Below are 20,498 nucleotides of genomic sequence, written 5' to 3'. Positions count from 1 at the left end.
GTTTTTCTTTCTTCTTATCTCTCTCTGACTCCATTTCTCTTTTCTGTTTCTCTCTCTCATGGCTACACTGACCTCAGACAGGGCTGGGCTGAGCTGCACTGAGTGCTGGCAACTCCCCATTTCCTGGTCTCACTCTGGGAAGAAAGCAGCATCGGAAGGCTGGCCCAAGACCCTTGGTGACCCCTTTCCCCTTCTGCCCTGCAGGGAGCAGAAAGGAAGATGCGGGATGACGAGCGGAAGCAGTTTCGGAGGAAGGTCAAGTGCCCCGACTCCAGCACCAGTGGTCAGTGGGGCTGGGTCAGGGACTGGGCTGGGCTGGGCTGGGCTGGGCTGGGGTGGAAGGGATAGGAGCCTAGAGGGCAGAGGTCGGGGGCATGAGTGGAGGGACCTCAAGGCACAGTGTCTTCTTTTCCCCATCAGGCGTCAAGGGCTCCCTGCTATCCGGCTTTAGGGGCAATGAGACCACCTACCTGCGGCCTGAGACAGACCTGGAGACCCCACCGGTGCTGTTCATCCCCAATGTGCACTTCTCCGGCCTGCAGCGCCCTGGAGGGGTGAGGATCTGGGGCAGAGAGGGGGTCTTGGCCCTTAGGAGGTGCTGTCTTAGCGCAGACCAGTGGGGAAGCAACCTGCCACTCAGCTGGTACAGGCCAATTTAGATGTTGATAGGTCCTGATATTTTTTATATCAAAATGAAAATTCTATGAGACTAAAAACATGTATATGTGGTCATATAACTTTAGTGACTTTTTCTACTGAAGAGAAGAATGTTAATGAAGAAATGGACTTCATACCCCTTGAAATCTTCATGCTTAGAGCACACACAGAGGAGGTTCCTAATAACTGAGCCCCAGGATAGACTAGCCACATCAAAGCTGGGCTGATAATAGTGGTCACACCGCTCACTCTACACCAGGTGCTGCTCTGACTGCTTTCCGTGCATTACCTATGCATTATCTCCTTTAACTCACTGCGTCCTATGAAGTTGATCGTATAATTCTCCCTGGAGTTGTGAGGTGGAAATTGAAGCATCGAGACCAAAATTACACAGTACGTGGCAAAACCAGGATTGGGACCCAGGCAACCTGGCTTCAGAAGCAGTGCCCGTTACCACCAGTTACACCACCTCTCAAGACGGGGAGCCAGCAAACACCTTGACCATGCCAGCTGTGCTGGCATAGCCCTTTGCTGCATTGCCCCATCTCCCCTAACCACCGTCCTTTGAAGTAGAGACTATGATCTCCATTTTCCAGACATCACACAACAAGTCAGTGGCAGAATCAAGATCCCAGAGCCTGTCTGCTAGTTTGCTTCCATGTTAAATAATTGACTATTTCCTCCCATTGAGCTCCCCACCATTTAGTGGGAATGTTTGCAGAAATGGCCCTTGGTGTACAGATGTGTTCAGTACATTGACTTCAACAGTAAGATAGATTATGGAGCTAAAAGAGCAGCCAGTACTGATTGTGGCCTTGGCACACAGTTAAAGCCCTCTGTGTCTGCCACACCCCCTTCACTGCCCTGGCGTAGTTCTGTGGTCCCCATAACACAGGAGGCTGCATTAACCCACTCTCTCTCCCCAGCCAGAGGCCTCAAGTAGGGAGATGACCACTTGGGATTAAGGCACCCCCTTGGCCAGGTTGACAGCTCTTCTGTGAGAGGAAGAAGTGGGGGACCAGTCTTTGTACCTGTGAGCCCGAGAGAGAGGACCAGGGGAGTGGAAAGAGCAGAAAGCCCAAGTCTGGATCCCAGTTCTGCCTTCTGTGGTGTGATGCCCCGGGAGGCTCTGCCCTCCTGGGGCCTGGGCATCTTACCTCGTAGGACTTACGATGGCTGTACCAGATAGCACAGTGCCCCACACACATGAGGGTTCAAAAAGAATGCCCCTTCCCCTCCTTTTGCCTCAGCTCCAATTACCTAGTTATCACCTGTAGGAGGGTCTGCAGTCCCAGCCCTTCTGGTTATCCTGGGGCTCAGATGGGACTCGTTGATTCTGCCACCATTTCCTTAGCACCTCATATGTTCACTGAGTCCCTGACTCATCCAACTTGGGTTTGGTGCTTCCTTTCAACTCAAAATCTCAGTGCACTTAAGAAGGCTTATCTGAGCAGAGTGAGCTGAAAAAGCATTAAAGCTGCATCTCCCACCTTCCCCCCACAAAGATTCTTCATCTCAGAAGGCCTCCAACAGCTGAGGGTTCCTTGTATCTTCCTGCGTGTGATGGAAAATGTCTATTCTCTTCATTGCAGGCGGTGCTCTCAGCAGGACACGGCAGCTCCAACAGGTACGGGGAGAAGCAGCCAAGGGCCTCACCTCCCTGCTGGTCCCCCTTTTACTGCTCATATGCTCCTAGCCTGCCCTTCCCTTTGCTGCCCCCCAAGCCAGAGGCCGGGCCCAGAGGAAGCAGCCAGGAGACTCTATCCCCAACCCCCAAGCCAGATTCATGTTCCTTTCCCACTGAAACTGCCTGAGTTTTTATGGGTTTGTTTAATGTAAGAAGTTGGCGAATCTCTGGCGAGACATCTGCTTGTAAACTAGGAAAGAAAAAGCCTCTGAGATGGTGGAGCAGATTCGAGAGTAAGGAGGGGACGCTGTGCCTGAGGACTTAGGGGAATCCACCCCCACATGCCCTCCCCCAAGCACACACCCACCAGACCCCAAGAGGCCAAGGGAGGGGCTGGGCCCCTGGGCCCTTCAGCTCAGGAAGGGCCTCCACACCCCTCACCTCTTTCAGCCTCAGCTAGAGATCTACCAGAGGAGGAAAATGGCCTCGTGAAGATGAGGCAGGTATGAGAGGTGGCATGGAAATAGAATCTTAGTAAAGGGGAAAGCATTTATGGAGATCATTTGTTGTTGGTATCAGGCTCTTCCTTATAAACAAGAAATACTTTTCATAAGGTGCTTTCACACTGCATTATGTCACTTATCACCTCACAACAGCCCCAGTGAGTTAGGCAAGCAGGAGTTACTGCTCTGCCTTGTAGAAGAGGAACATGATGCCCAGAGAAGTGAAGTGGCCTGCCCAAGGTCACACAGCTATTGTGACGCAGAGGCAGGCCTGAACCTGTCTGCCTTGCTCCACAACTCACGGCCCTTCCTCTCCCACTCACGCCTAACTTGATTCTTTCAAAAAAGAATAATGTTGATGATGAACCAATAGGCTGTATTTATTGAAGCCCTACTGCGTGTCACACACTGTTCTAAAAGCAGCGTGCAGTATCTCCTTCAGCCTCACAACTTAACAAAGTATCATTATTATTACCATTATGACCCCGCTGCACATGGGGATACTGAGAAGCTGTCACCCAACTAGTGAGGAGCAGGGCTGAGAGTTGAACCCGTGTAGCCCAACTCCAGACCCTGCTACTTTAACCTCTGTCCCACTGCTTTGTTCCCACCCTCATGGGGTCTTCCTCACGTCTGGGGCCCCTGCAGACTCTGGAATCCCCACCCCTCACCCCGGGTTCCTCATCAGCCTCTCCCTGCCATCCCCACAGGCTGCCTCTGAAGCGCACCTGCTCGCCCTTCACGGAGGAGTTTGAGCCTCTGCCCTCCAAACAGGCCAAGGAAGACGATCTGCAGAGAGGTAGCCTCACTCTCGCCCCGTTTGTTCTCCGAGCCTTCCCCAGCCCCCAGCTCCCCGTGAGGCCTTCCGCAAAGCCTCAGACTGACCCTGGTCTGGGCAGCCCAGGCAAACCCACCCCAGCAGGGAGGGGCTGCTTTCCTCCCTGGAGCTGGGGCTGGGCCAGGGCTTGACGGTGGTGTAGGGGGGTCAGGAGGGCATCCAGGGTGCTTGGAGACACAGCCATGGAGTTGGTGGGCTTCTGCGTCCTCTCACCTTGTCGGACGTGGGTGTCCTGGGGCAGCTGGTAAGGCAGCAGCCTCATGATGTTGGGCACGTCCTTCTCACTTTTGCTCATAGGGAATACCTGGCTTTCTGCCTTTGACACTGTAAATCTGTAACTTCCTGGGATAGGGGGACTGTAGGTGACCATCAAGAGGAAACCAACTAGCTACTGAGATCAAAAGCTTCTAGCAACCTTGAACTGAGCCTTGCACCCTACTTGGTGTTTCCAAAAGTCACGTCCATACTGCCCACAACAACCTTATGAAATAGGGGGTGGAACCGCCTCCATTTTCCATCTGGATAAAATGAGGCTCAGTGATGTTAAAAGAACTTCTTCAGGGTCACATAGCAGGCAGCTGGCAGAGCAGGGATTCAAACCCACCAAAATCAGCAGAGTCTGTGTAAGTGTGTGGGACCTGCAGAACCAGGTGAGAAGTTTCCCACCTGGGCACAGACCTCAGCAAGGATTTGCTCTTTTTATAAAAATCAGTCTTATGTTACAAATAATGTTTTTTAAGTTTCTTCTACCCTCGTAGAAGATATTCCCTTGTACCACTAAAAGCCACCCATTTGCTTCTCAGTTTTGTTGTATGTGCGGCGGGAGACTGAGGAGGTGTTTGACGCCCTCATGTTGAAGACCCCAGACCTGAAGGGGCTGAGGAATGCGGTAAGAGACCTCGTGGATTCCGCCCTGCCCTGACCGGACCCCACTCTGCACTCCCGTCTTTCCTGACTCTTCACCATGAAGTTCTGATTTCCCACGGGAAGACCCTGGGAAGGAATATGCTGGAACGTTGGCTTTCTGGTAGCCCACCTGTCCCACCCCATCTGAGGGCACCTGTGGGGCCCAGCTGCTGGGGGTGTGCCTCTGAGATGTTATCTCCCAGCCAGAACCCTGGCTCCACCCTGGGAGTCGCACACACCATAAATCCTCCTTAATCTGATAGCTGCTGTCTGACAGGCCAGAGCTTTTTGTTGGCTTTGCAAACCTGTTTCTGTTTTAATGGGAATGAAACCCAAAAAGGCCAGGCCCCAGAGATACTCTTTTTTCTTTCCCAGAAGGCCTCATTCCTCCAGCTTGTGGTTGGCTGGTGCGGGGGCTGCTGGCCCAGGCAGCTAAAGGTGGTGTCTGGGCCAGGAGACCTTCCCCAACCCCCGAAACTGCCAGAGAGCAGGTAAAACTGCCCTGAACAAAACCCACAACTGCTTTGTGGTTCAGCTAAAAACGAAACAAACACAGCCTCCACTAGGGCCACCACTCAGAAAAGCCAGGTGGTTCCAAGATGTCAGCTTGGGGAAGGGAAAATGAACCAAATAATAACAGCTCCCTTTTATTGAAGACTCACTATGTGCCAGGCACCTTGTCAGGCATGCTGCATTTGCTTCCTCACCGTGTTCTCTTAACAACCCTGAAAAGTGGATGCTATCATGATCTCCTCACTTCCATAAGGAAACAGCCTCCTGGGGGTCAGGTGACCTGCCAGGGTTACTAGAAGTGACAGAGCTGGGATTCTAGCCCAGGCTCTCTCCACTCTGCTATGTTATCCTGTTCTCTCCACATAGCATCAGCTCTGCTTGGCTCACAAAAGGCCATTAATGTCACTAGAATATAGACTCAGAATCTTTGAGCTGGACAGTACCTTAAAGGGTCAGCTCCCCATCTGCTGCTCAAGCTTGCTCCCCAGTAGCCCTTCCAAGTGGGTGCCCACTCTTGACTTGTATACTTCAAGGATGGCGAGCTCGTTGCCTTGTGGGGCAGCCATACAAGGTAGTTGTCTTTGTATGGCGTATAGTTAGAAAGTTCTTAAATTCTTGCTTAGACTGACTTGAGATCTTCCTGGTAGCTTCCAGCCACATCCCCATTAAGTTCAGTAGTCTAAGAACTTTTCTTGCCTAGAGAGATCTCTGTCAAGGCAGAGACCAGCTAAGGAGCTGAACTGGCTCCTCTTCCTGAAAGAAGTAGATAGGATGACCTCTACCTGCAGCCTGTGGCCTGAGGTTCGCTGTGGCTTCAAGGCAGCTAGTAACACTAACCAGCAGAGTTTGACCAAACCTGGATGGTGCTGCGCCAGGACTTTGATGTAATCGTCTTAATTCCTGTGCAGAACCACCTGTTTGTACATCCCATTATGACACCCATTTTACAAATGAGGAAACTGAGGCTCAGAGAAGTAAGGTGACTTGTTCAGAGTTCTGCAACCCCAGGTGGTAGAGCTGAGGCCAGACTGGTTCTGTCTGCACCAGAGAAAACCTCAGGAGGCCTGGGGAGAAATGGGATGACTGGCTGTGTGAGCTCAGATAGGTCGCTCACAGGCCTCTGAGCTGCAGTTTCCTCACCTGTAGACTAAGTTCCAACGTTCTGGGATGTGATGGGGGCAGAAAGCCTGGATTCTAGGCCAGGCCTTGGGTGCATTCTTTATCTTATTCAAGCTCAGCATCCTCGCCCATCAAATGGGGTTAGTAATTCCTGCTAGATTGGGTAAATGTTTGGGTTATCCTCCACTCACAAGAGGGCAAGAGCATTCCTGCTATTCCACTTCTAAAATAATAACAACGACCATTTATTGAGTATTGACATTTATTTAGTACATGCCAGGAACTGTCCTAAGTGTTTTATATGGACCAATTCATTTAATTCTTCCAGCAACCTATGAGCTAGGCACTATTTCCATCTCCCCGAGTGGTTTGCCCAGCTGGTCAGCCAGCTGGTGAGTGGGGAGCCTTCGGCACTGGAATAATCCAAATGTCTGACTATAGGCAAGGGTTGAGGAAAATGCCCTTTGGGATATTTTACAACCACTAAACATGCTGTTTGTCAAGAGTTCATTGTGATGTGGGGAGGCTTATAATATACAACGGTAGGTAAAACTATCTAGGGGGGATACGTAAATATCCATGTACCAAAAGATAGGAAGGAATACCCCTAAATATTATTAGTATTTATCCCTGAGAAGCAGAATTGTGGATGATTGTAATCTTCTTCATTGTATTTTTCTACAGTATGGATAAATACTACTTTTAGAATCAGGAAATTAAAAGTCATGGTATCAAAAGACTGGTATAAATCCAGTTTTAGCAGCAGACAATGAATCCACTGCCATTCTTTTCCAGATCTCTGAGAAGTATGGGTTCCCGGAAGAGAACATTTACAAAGTCTATAAGAAATGCAAGCGGGGGTAAGTGCCCAGTACAGCTCTCCCTCCCCACTCCCCACCCTGCCACTTTCCCTCTAAAATATTGGCTCAGGGAGCTCCCAGCAGTTTTTCCCTGCTGGGCAAAGCTGTGTTTGTACCCGGCTTTGTGGAGAGGTAGAGGCGATGTGAAATTGGGGTGGAGAGTGCCCAGTCAGGCCACAGTCACCTGCAGACAGTGATCACTGTTGGAAAGGAAAGGAGAGGGAGACAGATGGAAGGGTCTTCATATACCATCTACCCAGGTGGAGAGGGAAGCACAGGGCCACATGTCAGAAGACCCAGGTTCTAATCCCAAGGGCACTGGATAACCAAGTCATTTGATTGTAATGGTACTGATGATAGTGACAGTCATTTTCTTGACCACCTATTATGTGCCAGGTACTGGGCTAAGTTTATCTTGTTTAACCCTCACAGCCACACCATGAGGTAGATACATTATCCATTTTACAGACAGGGAAACTGAGGCTCAGAGGTGCTAAGCAATGTTCAGAGGGGAGGAGCAGTGGAATAAAGGCACAGAGGCAGAAGGGCACAACAAAGTTGCTACTGGCTGAATCAGTGGTTCCAAGAAGGAAATGGCTGGCGATGACTCTGGAAGGGGAGTTGGAGCCCAGACAGGGATGCTCCACAGACCTCCACCTTTGGGTCTGGATGAGGCAGGAGGGAGTAAAGCTTTATCTTCCAGGGGGCCAGGCAGTGCCTGCCACCTGCAATGGGTGCCAGGGGATTAGTGCTAAGGACCGCGGTGCCTCTGCTGTCGGCCCAGGGTTGGGGCGGGTTGGGCAGAGGGCCACGTGCTGACCACCCTACCAGGCGTCCACCCTTGGTCAGAGCCAGTGAGCTGGGCCTCTGCAGCCCTTGCTGTCTAGGTCACTTCACCAGCCCAGCGTGGGGGCCCCTGGGCAGTAAGGAATTGTCACTGCCATTCGCTGCCTAGAAGACCTAAGACCGGGGTCCTGGGAAACAGCCTCAGGCCCCCTGCCCACAGCTCGGGCCTGATCCTCCAGCTCCTCTTACGAGCTGTTCCTGGAAGGTGCTCTGACTTTGCCCTGTGGCTGTTGTCTGTGGGCTCTCCTTTCAGAAGACTGCAAAGTGAGGCATGTTTTGTACTGGGGCTGAGGCCCCCCCATCCAGGCCCAGGGTCCGCCTCCTTCCTCAAAGGCTAGCCTCCCTCCTCCTCTCCCTCCCCTTTGGCTCCCATAGAAGGGTGGGGGAAGGTGTGCAGCCCCGTAGCCCCTGGGAAAGGATACGTTTGGTTTTGGTTGTATGAGTGTCTCGAGTTCTTTGTGTGTTTTTTTTCTTCCAAGTTTCGGTTTCAAACTGGGGCTCACACGCTCTCTAGAGTGGAATCCACCTCATAGCAGAGAGCAGGCTCTGCTTTGCCCAGACAAGCCTAGCCCCACTTCCCCTTCAGTGCCAGTGCCCACACCCCCTGGCTGCCACCCCACCTGTCACCGCCGGCTTCTCTTACAGATCCCACCACAGGCTGTGTTGAGGGGCTGGGAAATGCCTTTGTGTATGATCTAGGGGTCCGGGGTGTGCATACAAGGATGCCCCACCCCTCAGCCCCACGGCCTGAGTGGCAAGTCTTTCCCTTAAGCTCCAGCCAGCTATTTCAACCATAATTATAATAACTTCCATTTGTGGAGCACTTTGTACATGCCAAGCACTGGGTTAAATAACTCCTGAGCATCATTTCACTGACCCTTTGAATTTGGTATGATTATCTCTATTTCTACAGATGAGGAAAACTGAGGTTCAAAGTAGTCCCAGGGTCGCAGAGTTAGTAACCTGCAAAAGGAACGCTGGCCTGTCTAAAGCCCATACACACACCCACTATTTTATCTTGCCTCCTGCTTGTTCCTCTAACCACTAAGCAGTGTACAAATAAAGGCTGTGGCCAGGCTGGCCAATTTATTCGCCCAGCCCCATAGCCCAGGGCATCACCAGCGGCCTTTCAGAAGCACTCACACCCCTTACACCACCAACCATGAAAACCTCAGGCCTCGGATCGTCTGAGATGCCTAAGTGGGAAGAGTCCCCAAAGAGCCTCTTGGGACTGGAGAGGCCAGGCTCATTTGCTATCTCCCTCAGAGACGGTCTCTCTTCATCTGAGGAACAGGAAATTGTAATCGCTGGCCTAGTTTATTTTCACAGAACCCTCCAGAAAGTCCTCTGGACAAAGGTAGATACAATCAGCTTTACAAGCACTGCTGAGTGCTTGAAAGATTAACAAATACATTGTTTTTGCTGGCAGCTGGCCAGGGGTTCCATGCGAACCGGGATAGGAGACAGCCAGAAGCTGGCAAGTGACAAGAGGCCCGCATTCTGGGATATCAGTTCCTGACAAGCCCCTGCCTCTAGGGCCCAGCTGTCATTGACCTCTGAGAGGAAGGGGTCCGTGGGCCTGTCTGAGATCCCTTGTATGCGGGTGCGCACTCTGGGCCGGCTGAGAGGCCCTGCTTGGGAGTGGGAGGGAGGCGGCCTTCAAGTTCGTGCATGTAGGGCATTTACACAGTGCCCGGCACCTAGAAGCACTGTAAATGCCACAGTATGAGACAGACAAAAAACCCAATGGTCACAAAGCGCCCAGCCCTGGTCCCCTCTGGTCTGTTCCGAGCCTGCAGCCCCCAGACAAAGATCTCTCTGTGAAATGAACTGCTAACAGGACCCAGGAGAGTGGAATCTGGTCATTAAACGCTGGCAATCAGCACCCCGGCCTTGGAGCCTGAGCCCAGACCTCCTTCCAGGAAGCAGCAGCTGCTTGATGATGCTGCAGGGACAGCTGGACGTAGGCCATAGGCTTCGGCTCACCGCTGTCTCTGTTGTCCCTCCTGATGTGAGGGATTCAGGGGCACAAGGCCACCACCCTCCCCCCAACCCCGGGGTCCCCAGAAAAGCAGCCTCCTGCTTCCTGCCAGTAGTAGTAGTCTGGGATTCTCACACCCCGACTCCTGCCCCACTTAAATAATCTTGCCTCATCTGAACTCTCCTTCAGCCCTGGATTTGCCGTGTGCTAATTCCTAACTTGTATTTATAGGGTTTTTGTTTTTGTTGTTGTTTTCTTTAAAAAATGATGCAGTGGAAAGAGATAAAAGTCTGGATTCCGATTCCAGCTCTGCTGACCCTTAACTGTGACCTGAGGCAAATGACTTTGCTTCTTCAAACCTCAGCTTCCCCATCTACAAACTGGGCAGTACAGTTATAAGGATTCACTCTCCCCGGACCTCCTAGATTCTAAACACCTGGAGGGCAGGACCTCCGATCTCTGTGTGGCCCTTGTTTGTGTTTGGAGCGAGGCCCTGCACGTGGAAAGGCCTCAGCAGATGCTGGTGAGGTGGAGGGAGGGAGACATCCACCACCATCCCAAAGGGAAAGCTGCTGTGCTCAAGTCGGGTCCCCCCCAGTGGGTCCTTCACGAGAGAGGCAGCTCCTATTGGGGTACCCTTGGCTACAGCATGGCTTTGACCCCCAGCAGAGGGCCACAGTCACAGAGGCTCTGTCCCTCTCAGGTTGGCCCAGGTCCTTGCCTGAAGGCGGTTGAGGGGTGGGCTGGGGTGGAGAGAAGGTCAGGCCCCTCAAGTCCATGGTGCCATCCTTGAGATTTCAGCTCCCTGGGGTGAAACTGAGGGGGGCTTGTGTGGCTCCTGCCTCTGGCTCAGGCAGTCACGCCTGAGTGACATATCACAGCCTCTTGTTGAACCCAAACCTCACTGGTCCACCCACCATTCCTCCCACACTTGAACTCATGCTTTGTGTCTGAGTGCTCAGTCTGGCCTGGTGACCGGGGAGCACAGCATCTTCCCCATATCTACGTGTTTGTTGCTTAAAGGCATCCATGTGCGTACCTCCATCTGGGAGGTAGGTGGGTGTGGTCGCCAGCAGGCTTGGGTTTGGTTTGAGCTCAGCCACTGGGGAATTGTGTCCTCCCCTGTAAAGTGGGGCAGTGAATGCCCACCTTGCAGGTTGTTACGAGGGTCTGAGAGAAAATCTGAGCGGTGCCTCAAGAGCTAGGGGCGCCTAATTGGTAGTGAACATTACCGTCACCCTTTACTCAGGCCGTGTAAACAAAGGGCCTGTCACATTCTAACCATGTCTCTTCTCTTCCAGAATCTTGGTCAACATGGACAACAACATCATCCAGCATTACAGCAACCACGTCGCCTTCCTGCTGGACGTAGGGGAGCTGGACGGCAAGGTTCAGATCATCCTCCAGGAGCTGTAGAGCCTGAGCACTAACTCCCTCAGCCCTCTTGAAGTAGGCACCAGCCAGGAGCCAGCTGGGAAGGGGCCCCACGCCACACACAACCTCTCCTCATGCCTCAGTGCTGTTACTTGAATGCCTTCCCTGAAGGAAGAGGCCCTCGAGTCACAAACTCTGACATCAAGGCCAGGAAGGGGCCTGGGAGGTGTCCTGATCTGAACCCCCATTATGCTTGAATCTACTCTCTGAACTTCCTGCCAGAGCCTGCCCATCCAGAGACAGTCCCATCTTGGTTAACATGCCCAACAGACCATTTCCGCCTCAAGTGACCCTTCTCTGCAGCTGATCTCCTGCAGGCAGCCAGTCCAGGAGGGGGAAGTGGACCTGTGTCCCCAGGTGGACTTGACTCTTCATCCCATTCTTGATGCTTCCATCCACTTCAGACCAAGGATTTCTCACCCTTTGGTCAGTTAGTTAACTTGAAAACTCTTGATTTTCAGTGCAAATGACTTTTAAAAGACACTGTCATGGAGACACTCTCCTCACAGACTTCCCCAGTGCAGGATGGGAATCAGAGCGATCGACGGGAACAAAGTGGCCTCTGTGTGAAAAGACCACCACGCCTGCTCACTGTTATATACATTTCTTATTTACAATTTTCATTTATGTTATATATATATAAGTATATATTGTATATATATATGCAACATTTTATATTTTTCATGGATACATTTTTATCATTTCAAAAAATGTGTATTTCACATTTCTTGGACATTTTTTAGCTGTTATTCAGTTATACATTTTGTATACTCATATGGTATTTAGTAATAAATTCTACTTATGGATTGCTTCAAATGCTACACTTGTTCCTCTTGTGAAAGTCTTCCAGAAAGAGAAGGTGAAAGTAAGGCTTCTCTTCTCTGTCCTGTGAGCGGTTTGCCTAGGACTTGAAGGATGGTGGGCAGTGCTAGACCTGGTGAAGCAGAGGGGCCCCCCCCGGAAGGCAGCGAGTCCTGACGCCCGGCGTGGTCCTGGTGGCCTGTCCTGTGTGGCCCACAGGCTGAATGTCATGACCTCGGAATCAGCGATTGTGGAGATGAAGAAGTCCCCGGATGCCCTAACGAGGCCTCATGGTGGGGGGCAGTGCGCAGAGCCTGGGGCGGGGGTGGTATCACCTGAGCTCAAGTGCCAGTCCTGTCCCATTGCTCTCCACCGGCTCACTCCTCCTGGAGCTGGCTCCCAGCAGCTCATGGGAGCCATCGTGCCCAGTTCTCCCCAACTCTGCAACCAGTGACGTCATGTCGCTATGTCAGAGGGAGTGTTTACACCACAGGAATTGACAAATGCTACAAATCAGTGGTTATTTCCCCTAGAGGACAAGTGACAAGTCAGAGCATCCTTCTGTCTGTCCTCCTCCGGCTTACCGGCACGCCACCGTCTCTAGTCCTCCGCTGCTTTGGCTATAAAATGAGGGGTGTGGCCTACCTGAGTCATGGGGTAGCGCTCATCTTTAGAGCCCTGGGGTTCACTGGTGGGTCTCAAGGGCCCCCATGATGTGGGGGAAAGGCAGGCAGGTGAGCAGCCCTTGGACATCTTCCCCAGACTTCAGTTACGGCAGTTCTGCTTTCCTTCATTTTCTTACTAAGATTTCTCATAAACTTTTGTCTGAACTAAACTTTCAAAAATAGTTTGAAAACCATGGATGTCTCCAAGGGCCTTCCAGTGACAACCAGTCTAGAGTCCTAATTCCCAAGCCCTGGGGCCAGGACTTGGGTCAGGCAAGGGGAGCCCTAAGCCTCAGGTGCAAAAATTAGGAGGAGCCAAGAACCCAGTCACCCTAATGCAACTTTTGTTTGTTTGTTTTGTTTTTTAATTAAGGCCAAAAAACAAAACAAAAACCATGAAATACCAGACCTTTGAAGCCAGGATCAGTATTACTGGTGTTTGGCCTCAGGCTTCAACTTGGCGTGGCTGGCACGGCTGCAGGGACCCGTGGAGCCCCCGGAGTTGCCCTGCCCACTCCGGGCCTTGCCGCCGTGACATCATCCTGAACGTCAGAGCAGGTGGCTGCGTGTGAGGGTGAAATGGCGCTGGGTGTGCATAGCGGCAGCGCCGTGAGGCACGCCGGGCTGCCAGCAGCTGCTCGTTTCCTTCCAGAGCCCCTGGAAGCAGGAAGACGGTGTTGTTCAACTTCCACTGCCCTGGGATCACCTAGGCAGCTTTTATTCCTGCTGCCCAGACTGTAACCTAGAGCAATTAAATCAGAATTTCTGGAGTTGGGGCCCAGGCCACAGTACTTTTAAAGCCCCCCAGGTGACTGCAGTGCGCACTCAAGGCCAAGAACCACTGCTCCAAAGAGGCCGTCCTTACACAAGCCTTGATGTCTTTGTAACCCGCCAGTGTCTGCCTGGACAAACACGCACAGGGAGCTATCGGTGTCAGTGCAGAGCTCAGGATGGGGGCCAGCAGCCTCCAGCAAAGCCACTGGGCCCACTGCTCTCCCCTCCATGCAAAGAGAAGAGGTTGCCAGTGCCCAGGAAGCCCATCGGACATCAGACAGAGCCCTGCGAGGCTTGAGGAAATTCTGCCCTGCCCTCAGAGAAGGTCAGGGATAAAGGGCAGCTCCTGAGCCCAACAGTAGCCACTCCAGGATTGTCTTCCAAAGAGTGAAAAGGTGCAAGGAGTGAAAGTAAGTCCTTTCCAAACAGGGGTCACTTTAGACAGGCAGATGGTGGCTGGTGGACACGCCATCCTCTGCCTGCAGTTGGCTTTGCACGGTAGACAGACAGTGAGTAGTGAGGGGAGAAAGCGATGGATGAGGAGCGTAGGAGTGAGGGAATGAACGAATAATGAGATAATGAGGAGAAGGACGGGAAGGAGGGAGGGCGGGAAGGAAGCATAAACAGGTGGACAGGCAGATGGATGAACGGGGAGGGCCAGATGAACAGTTCGACAATTCCGTGTATTTACTAGACCCATGCTGCGCTAAGTGTGGTCCGTGGACCAGCAGTGTTGGCACCTCGGAGCTTGTCAGAAATTCACCTAAAACTAATACAACGTTATGTCAATTCTATGTCAATTATATCTCAACTTAAAAAAAAAGCAAAAGATATGTAGACTCTCAGACCCCACCCAGACCTAGAGAATCTTTTAGTGAAGTCTCCAAGTGATTTGCATGCACAATAAAATTTGGAAAACACTTTATTAAACTATCAGTGTATCCTAACCCTGACTAGACACTTTGTAATCATACCAAGAACTTTAGTAAAGATACCAATGCCCAGACCCAACCTCAGTCAGAGCTGTGAGCATCAGGCCTGGGCAGTCTGTGTCTGTAACAGCTCCTGAAGTGACTCTACTTACAGTTGGGGCTTGAGAACCACTGGGCTGGACAGAGCTGTGAGCTGCCGATGACATCTTCAGAGAGGGTAGATACAATCAAGACAGACCCTCTGAGCAGAGGACCTCAGCTCCAGCTGTGTCTTCTATGGCACTTGGATTCCAACTGGCCGAGAGCAGTCCTGTCACTCTCTTTCCAGGGTCTCCTCTTCCCTGACCCCATTTGAGCAGCTTCTAGAAAGAAGCTCTCACCTCTGTGCTCAGCCCCGCCGCTGGAGGAGAGTCCTGTCTTGTTCTCCATGCGTTCCCACCAGCCCTGCCCACAGGGACTCCAGGCCTGGCTGCTTCCAGCCCAGTGGTCTGCTAAGAACCCCTAGGGTCAGAGGGACCTCAAAACCAAGAACTTGGGGTCTGGCCCCATTGTCAAGAGTCCAAAGTCAAAGAAAGGTACAGCTTCAAGTGTCAGCCTTGAAGGAGTCTTCTAGACCTTCCAGCACCCAAGTGGACAACTGATGGCCATCAGAAGAATTTCCTTTAGCCTGAACAAAAAAATTTCAGTTTAACTATGGTTGCCAAGATCTCCAGTCCAGAGGTTTCACATTTTGAGATTTCCCAGACGCTGCTGAAAACTTTGCAGATGTGGCAGCCGGGAGCTGGCCCTGTGCTAGACGCCCCTTTAGGTGGGCAGCGGCCTCAGTTCCCGGACCCCCTCCTGCCTCTCGTGTTTTGTCCCCTGCCTTGCCCTTCCAGCCCGGGAAGTGCTTGACCTTGAGCCTCCAAATTCTGATCCAACTCTTCACCTCAGGGAGAAGCTGAGGACCCAAGCTGAGTGGACGGCAGCACCAGGTGTCACCTGTAATCCAGACCTTGGACGCACTTGGCACCGGGCTCCAGGCCACCTCCCAGTCAGTCGTCCCAAAGCGGTGGGGCACTTGCGGGAATCTGAGGTTCACAAAAAGGCCAGCTTTTGTGAGAAGTGAGAACTCAGTTTAATTGGACACGTTATTCCATCCTTCTCTCTCCCTCTTCCCCCTCTGCCCCCACCAAAGGCCAATCAGTGACCAGCTCTGGACTAACCTTCCGGGAGGAAAGTCACAGGAGAGACCAAGGGGGAGTGAGGCCCGAGGACGCAGGACTGTCAACAGCTGGGAAAGAGGGATGTGTGGTTAACTCCAGTTCCTCTGGTTCTTTGAGAATCTTTACCTCTTGCTGAGAGGGAATGACTTGGCAGGACAGAAAAGATCCATTAACAATCATGTCAAACTTGAGCAGAAGGTGAGAGGGGACGGAGACCGGGCCAGGGAAGGGGACAGGCCGGGTGAAAGTACGAACCTGCAGGTGCTCTTGAGGACCGCTGTGTCCAGGGCTCTGGCTCCACCAGGGTCCTGCCTGCATCTGCCCCCGGAACACAGAGCCAATGAACAGATGTGGTGGCCTCTCCAGAAGTGGGGTAATATGCTCCTGTGACCATGGTGACTGGCTGCTGCTCTTCTTGAGATGAGAGACAAAAGCCGAGCTGGGGGCAGGGGCCAGGCCAACCCTTCGTGTCCCTGTCACAAGTGCCTCTGGGCCTTCCTGGCTCCTGGAACTCCAGGAGGAGTCTGGAAGTCAAGGCGAGAAGTATGGGAGTGTGCTGGGGCCACAGCCCTGTGCTGTCTGTCCTGCGGTGCTCTCTGGGCCCCTGAGCCCTGGCCCAGCAGAAGGCTTCTAGACAGGGCATCTGCCATGGCTGCCTTCTCCTGGAGTCTGGGCTTTGGGAACCCCTGAGGTCTGGGGACAGGCACGCAGAAGCAGCCCCGACCGGTGCATGGAAGTAACAGAGGGGCTCAGCCCACTTTTCATTCTGCTCAGGAAACTACTGGAGTCGGTGGGGTGGGGTCCAATCTCCAGGGGGCAGTTCACGACAAGGACAAATGCAGCAGCCCAGTTGTAACACCAGGCTTGGTGGCAGAGCTTGCCCCAAGTCATCAGCCGACACACAGGAAATGCGTAGTCTCTGACTGAAACTTCTGGGGCACCCAGGTGGGCAGCTGGGGGCCAGGCTCCCCTTGAGCTCGCGTGAGGTGACTACAACACTGGGATCCATTTGTTGTCCTCATTGTAGAGAAAGGACAGCTTTCCAGGGAATTCCGGCTTGTACGTGGCTGTAGGGAGAGAGAGATGGCACTGAGAGGAAAAAGGCCAGTTCTCAAGGCCCTGGCGTTCTGTGTCAGAGCCAGCAGGCCTGTGGGGCCCTGTCTGCACCCACTGCGTCTTCCATGCGGGGAGACAGAGAGGAAGAGACTGGCCCAGGGGTCCTGGGGGCCCACCGCTCAAGCTCACCTGTACAAGGGGGTGGAGCTAGATGTCTTGAAAGAGCTGCTCTGGGGGAGCCCTGGTTTATTTCATGACGGACAAAGCATAAAGGGGAGAGAGCCCGGCCTCTCCCCTGCCACTCGCCCACTCCGGGTCTGTGTGCTCCTCGCTCTCTGGGCCTTCCCCCTCTGTAAGGTGACCTGGCCAGACTAGGGCCACGACCTAAACATTTTGAAGAATATGAACTTTTTTGACAAAAGCTATGGCTCCTTTCCCCGGAAAATAACGTCTGCGTGCTCCAAGCCTGCAGACAATTTCAGGGTCACAGACCCCCTGGAGCCCATCTCTGAGCCTCTTGAACAGTCACAGTCCTCGTTATAAGTCCCTGGCCTAGAGCATCTCTAAGAGCCCTTTCACCTTAAAAAAAAAAATGCAACAAAACTTTCATATTCTGATAGTCTAAGCTGAGAAGTCTTCTAGATCTACTCTAACCCCCGTAAACTGTTTGGCAAACAGCCTATAAATCAGGGGCATCTGATGGTCCAGGAATGACAAACAATTCCAGATTTGGTTTTTACAATCATTTAAAACAATCCTCTGACCTGGGCCAGGCAGGCCTGGCTGGGACGGCGCCGCTGTCCACCGGCTGGTGTTGGACACAAAGGACGCACTCTTGACGAAATGCTTGGGGGGCCCCACATAGTCCACGATCTCATACTGACCAGGGCCCGGAAGAGGCGGCTTCGGGGGCAAAGGCAAAGGCTGGGCAGAGAAGTTCAGGACAGGGTTTCTCCTTCAGAAAAGACAAAATGGGAAGATATCAGTGTAGTGGGGAAACAGCAGTTTTTAGACATTGCCAAGACCTGCCCAGAACCCAGCCATCTGCAAGGACTGGACATGGCTCCAGAAGACCTGTTTCCTCTTCCAGCACCACTGCTAGTGAGCCGGGGGGCCCCTGGACCTCAGTCTCCTCCCCAGCACAATGGCAGTCATAATAGTACTACCTCGTAGGCTTGTTGTCAGGGTTAAAGGAGATAATACACCTAAAACACAGAAGCCAGGACAGGGCCCAGCACAAAGAGGGAGCTTAGTACTCGCTGTTGTAGACAATGTCGGTGAGCTAATCAGGAATGCCAGGCGGCATTTATGCCATGTGCCAACTCTGATCAATTGGTAGTGCCTGGCTGGAGCTCCATGTAAAGAACTGAGGCCTCACTTGGGCTCTGCAGGGAGAGCATTGGTGATCTGCTTGTGATGTCTGCTGTGGCCAGGAAATGGGAAGAGGCATCCCAAATTCCAAGGATTTGCCATCCCAAAACTAGTAGATCTCTGGAGGCCACTCAAGCATTGACGTTCCAGAAACTTATTAAATATCCTTCTGGCAAAGCAGGGTGCAGGAGTGGAAAAATACTGGATTGGATGGAAATCAACAGACCTCTGAATAACGGTCACCGCTTCGACAGCAACTGTTTTCAGGTCTGTCTCCCCCTCCTTCAGGGAAGGGAGTCTTTCATGCCTGGTATTAAGAGAATAAATGAAAGGGAAATGGAACCTGTACTGCAGCTGCGGCTCTGTCACTAGTTCACTCAGGGGCTCAGTCTCCCCATCTGTAAGATGAGGGGGTGGACATGATGACCTCTGAGATCCCTTCAGCTGAGACGTCCCATCAGGCCTTGATTCAATCCACTGGGTTGCCAGGAGCCCTGGGGTTGTTGCGGGGATCACCTGCTCTCCTGCCATACTCTAGAAGGGCTGCCTGCTTCCGCTTCACACCTGAAGCTCCTTCCAAGGTCTCTCACCAAACAAGAAGATAAACCCCTCAGCGCACTGAACGGCCACAAGAGACTCACCCCAACTTGAAGCCGACCCATCTCAACAGAGGAGGGGACTGGGACTCGTGGCCGCTGGAACTCTGCTGCCCTTTGGCCAACACCTTCTGAAGTAGAGGTTCTTAAACCAGGAGAGCTAGAGGGGACCTAGAAATGTCTTATCTAATCTCCTTATTTTGCTAAAGAAGGTAGTGCCCCGAGAGAGAAAGTAAGTCCCCCAGTGCCGCAGAGCGGGTCAGTGGCAGTGCTGGCATCAGGACTCCAGCCTCGGTGCCCAGCTGCGTGGGGAGGGCATCACGGCAGAGGGGAAATGTGGAGTTTTAGAACCACACAGACCTGAGTCTGAATGCCACTCGGCCAAGTCCCTCGACCTCTCTGTTCCTGCAGCAAGGAGCAGTAACATTCACTCCATGTGAGGGAGTTGATGACCCGGCTAAAGGTATGCAAGACGCCTAGCAGGGCCCCAGCAGCACACGGTAAGTGCTCAGTAAAAGTAGTCGTTGCTATTACTACGATCCTTGCAGCACTGCTACCTGCTGCCTGGTCTCAGAGGAGCAATGGTGCCTCAGTAAAGGGAGACTAGGGGGCGCCTCACCAGAGTTACCTTGAGGCAGGGTGGACACCCCCACTGCCAGGGGAGGGCACTATCGTGAATCTGCTTGAGGTTCACATCTTGGGATGGAGGAACGGCTGGCTTGGATGCTCATATTTGGAATAGAGGTGCCCACAGGAAAAGGAGGGGAAGCTGCCTCCTTTCTTCCCCTCCAGGCAGCATGAAGAACCCATTATAGTGTGAGATCCACCACTCTCCCCTTGTAAATAAAGCTGGCTTCTCCTTGGTCTGGCTTGTGTCACCCGTTCAAAGCATCCATCAACAGAAGTTTGATGAGTGTGTGACTGGCATCATTGAGAGACAGGCTTGACTCCTGGAAGTTAGAGCTGGAATAAGCCAACCCGTGTACGAGGTCGCCCCATGGGACTGGAGCTTTGGAGAGTGTCAGCCACATGCCGGGCACTCTGGGGAGTCCCGACTGTTCTGTGCTGAGACAGAGCCTGGTGCTCCCGAGCCCTCGACAGTCGCCTGCTAGTGACAACTTTAAACAGCACAGGCCTCGCCCTCAGGCAGACCTGAGTTTGACTCTCCGCCTCCCCACTCACTCACTAGCGGTGTCTCCTCAGACAAGTCTCGCAGCCTCCCTAAGCCTTATTTTCTTCTTCTTTAAAACGGTGGATAATAATACCTGCTGCCCAGGGGCGTTATAATGACTAATGAGTGCTTTAAGCGTATCAAAAGTTTTTAAAAACGTGAAATGTTAGAAGTGAGAGAGACTAATTCTGACGGGGAGAATCCAGAAATCGACCCTAGAAGAGGTAACATTTGCCCTGAAAGGTAAGCAGGAATTCTTCAGGTAGAAAAGGTGGAGAAGGGGGCATTTCCCTGGAGGAAACAGCAGGGGCACAAGCTGGGGGGAGGGACAAGCTGCGGCTCCACATTGCAGGAATCGGGGCCCAGGAGCCAGAGGCTGAGCCTCCTGGGCTGCCTGCAACTCTCCGTCCACCCCCAATTTCTAGGTGGCTCTCTCGTGTTTCTGACCATCCCCCACCGTCACAGGCCCTGAGGAGGAGCTACAGAAAAGCTCCTACCATGGCCTCCCCATCCAGCCCAACCTCCGAGCCCCTGCTCCCAGAAACACCCAGCACGACACTGTCCAGCAACTCCATGCCTTTGTCATGCTGTTCCTCCCACCAGGAGCACCTACTTTCCCGGCAAACTCAGATTCACTCTCCAC

At 52.6% G+C, this 20,498-nt stretch overlaps 2 protein-coding genes across 5 annotated transcripts in view; one reads left to right on the top strand and one right to left on the bottom strand.

The window, feature by feature from the left end:
- The window catches only part of GRHL3 (grainyhead like transcription factor 3), a 34,027-nt gene extending 21,922 nt beyond the window's left edge, over positions 1–12,105 (top strand). For all 3 annotated transcript variants that reach the window (XM_010957344.3, XM_045518426.2, XM_045518427.2), the window contains exons 10-16: positions 205–283; positions 421–554; positions 2,250–2,284; positions 3,498–3,586; positions 4,429–4,514; positions 6,959–7,023; positions 11,152–12,105. In XM_010957344.3, the coding sequence (XP_010955646.1) occupies positions 205–283; positions 421–554; positions 2,250–2,284; positions 3,498–3,586; positions 4,429–4,514; positions 6,959–7,023; positions 11,152–11,266 (603 nt within the window). In that variant the 3' untranslated portion in view covers positions 11,267–12,105. The remainder of the gene's footprint in view (positions 1–204; positions 284–420; positions 555–2,249; positions 2,285–3,497; positions 3,587–4,428; positions 4,515–6,958; positions 7,024–11,151) is intronic.
- A 2,323-nt stretch (positions 12,106–14,428) lies between these two features.
- STPG1 (sperm tail PG-rich repeat containing 1) overlaps positions 14,429–20,498 on the bottom strand; it is a 37,636-nt gene continuing 31,566 nt past the window's right edge. For both annotated transcript variants that reach the window (XM_074377157.1, XM_074377156.1), the window contains 2 exons: positions 17,482–17,672; positions 14,429–16,728 (listed from right to left, as the gene is read on the bottom strand). In XM_074377157.1, the coding sequence (XP_074233258.1) occupies positions 16,652–16,728; positions 17,482–17,672 (268 nt within the window). In that variant the 3' untranslated portion in view covers positions 14,429–16,651. The remainder of the gene's footprint in view (positions 16,729–17,481; positions 17,673–20,498) is intronic.

The sequence above is a fragment of the Camelus bactrianus genome, chromosome 13 (genome assembly GCF_048773025.1).
Source record: "Camelus bactrianus isolate YW-2024 breed Bactrian camel chromosome 13, ASM4877302v1, whole genome shotgun sequence".
Taxonomy (NCBI): domain Eukaryota; kingdom Metazoa; phylum Chordata; class Mammalia; order Artiodactyla; family Camelidae; genus Camelus; species Camelus bactrianus.
This window is presented reverse-complemented; position numbering and strand designations above follow the sequence as displayed.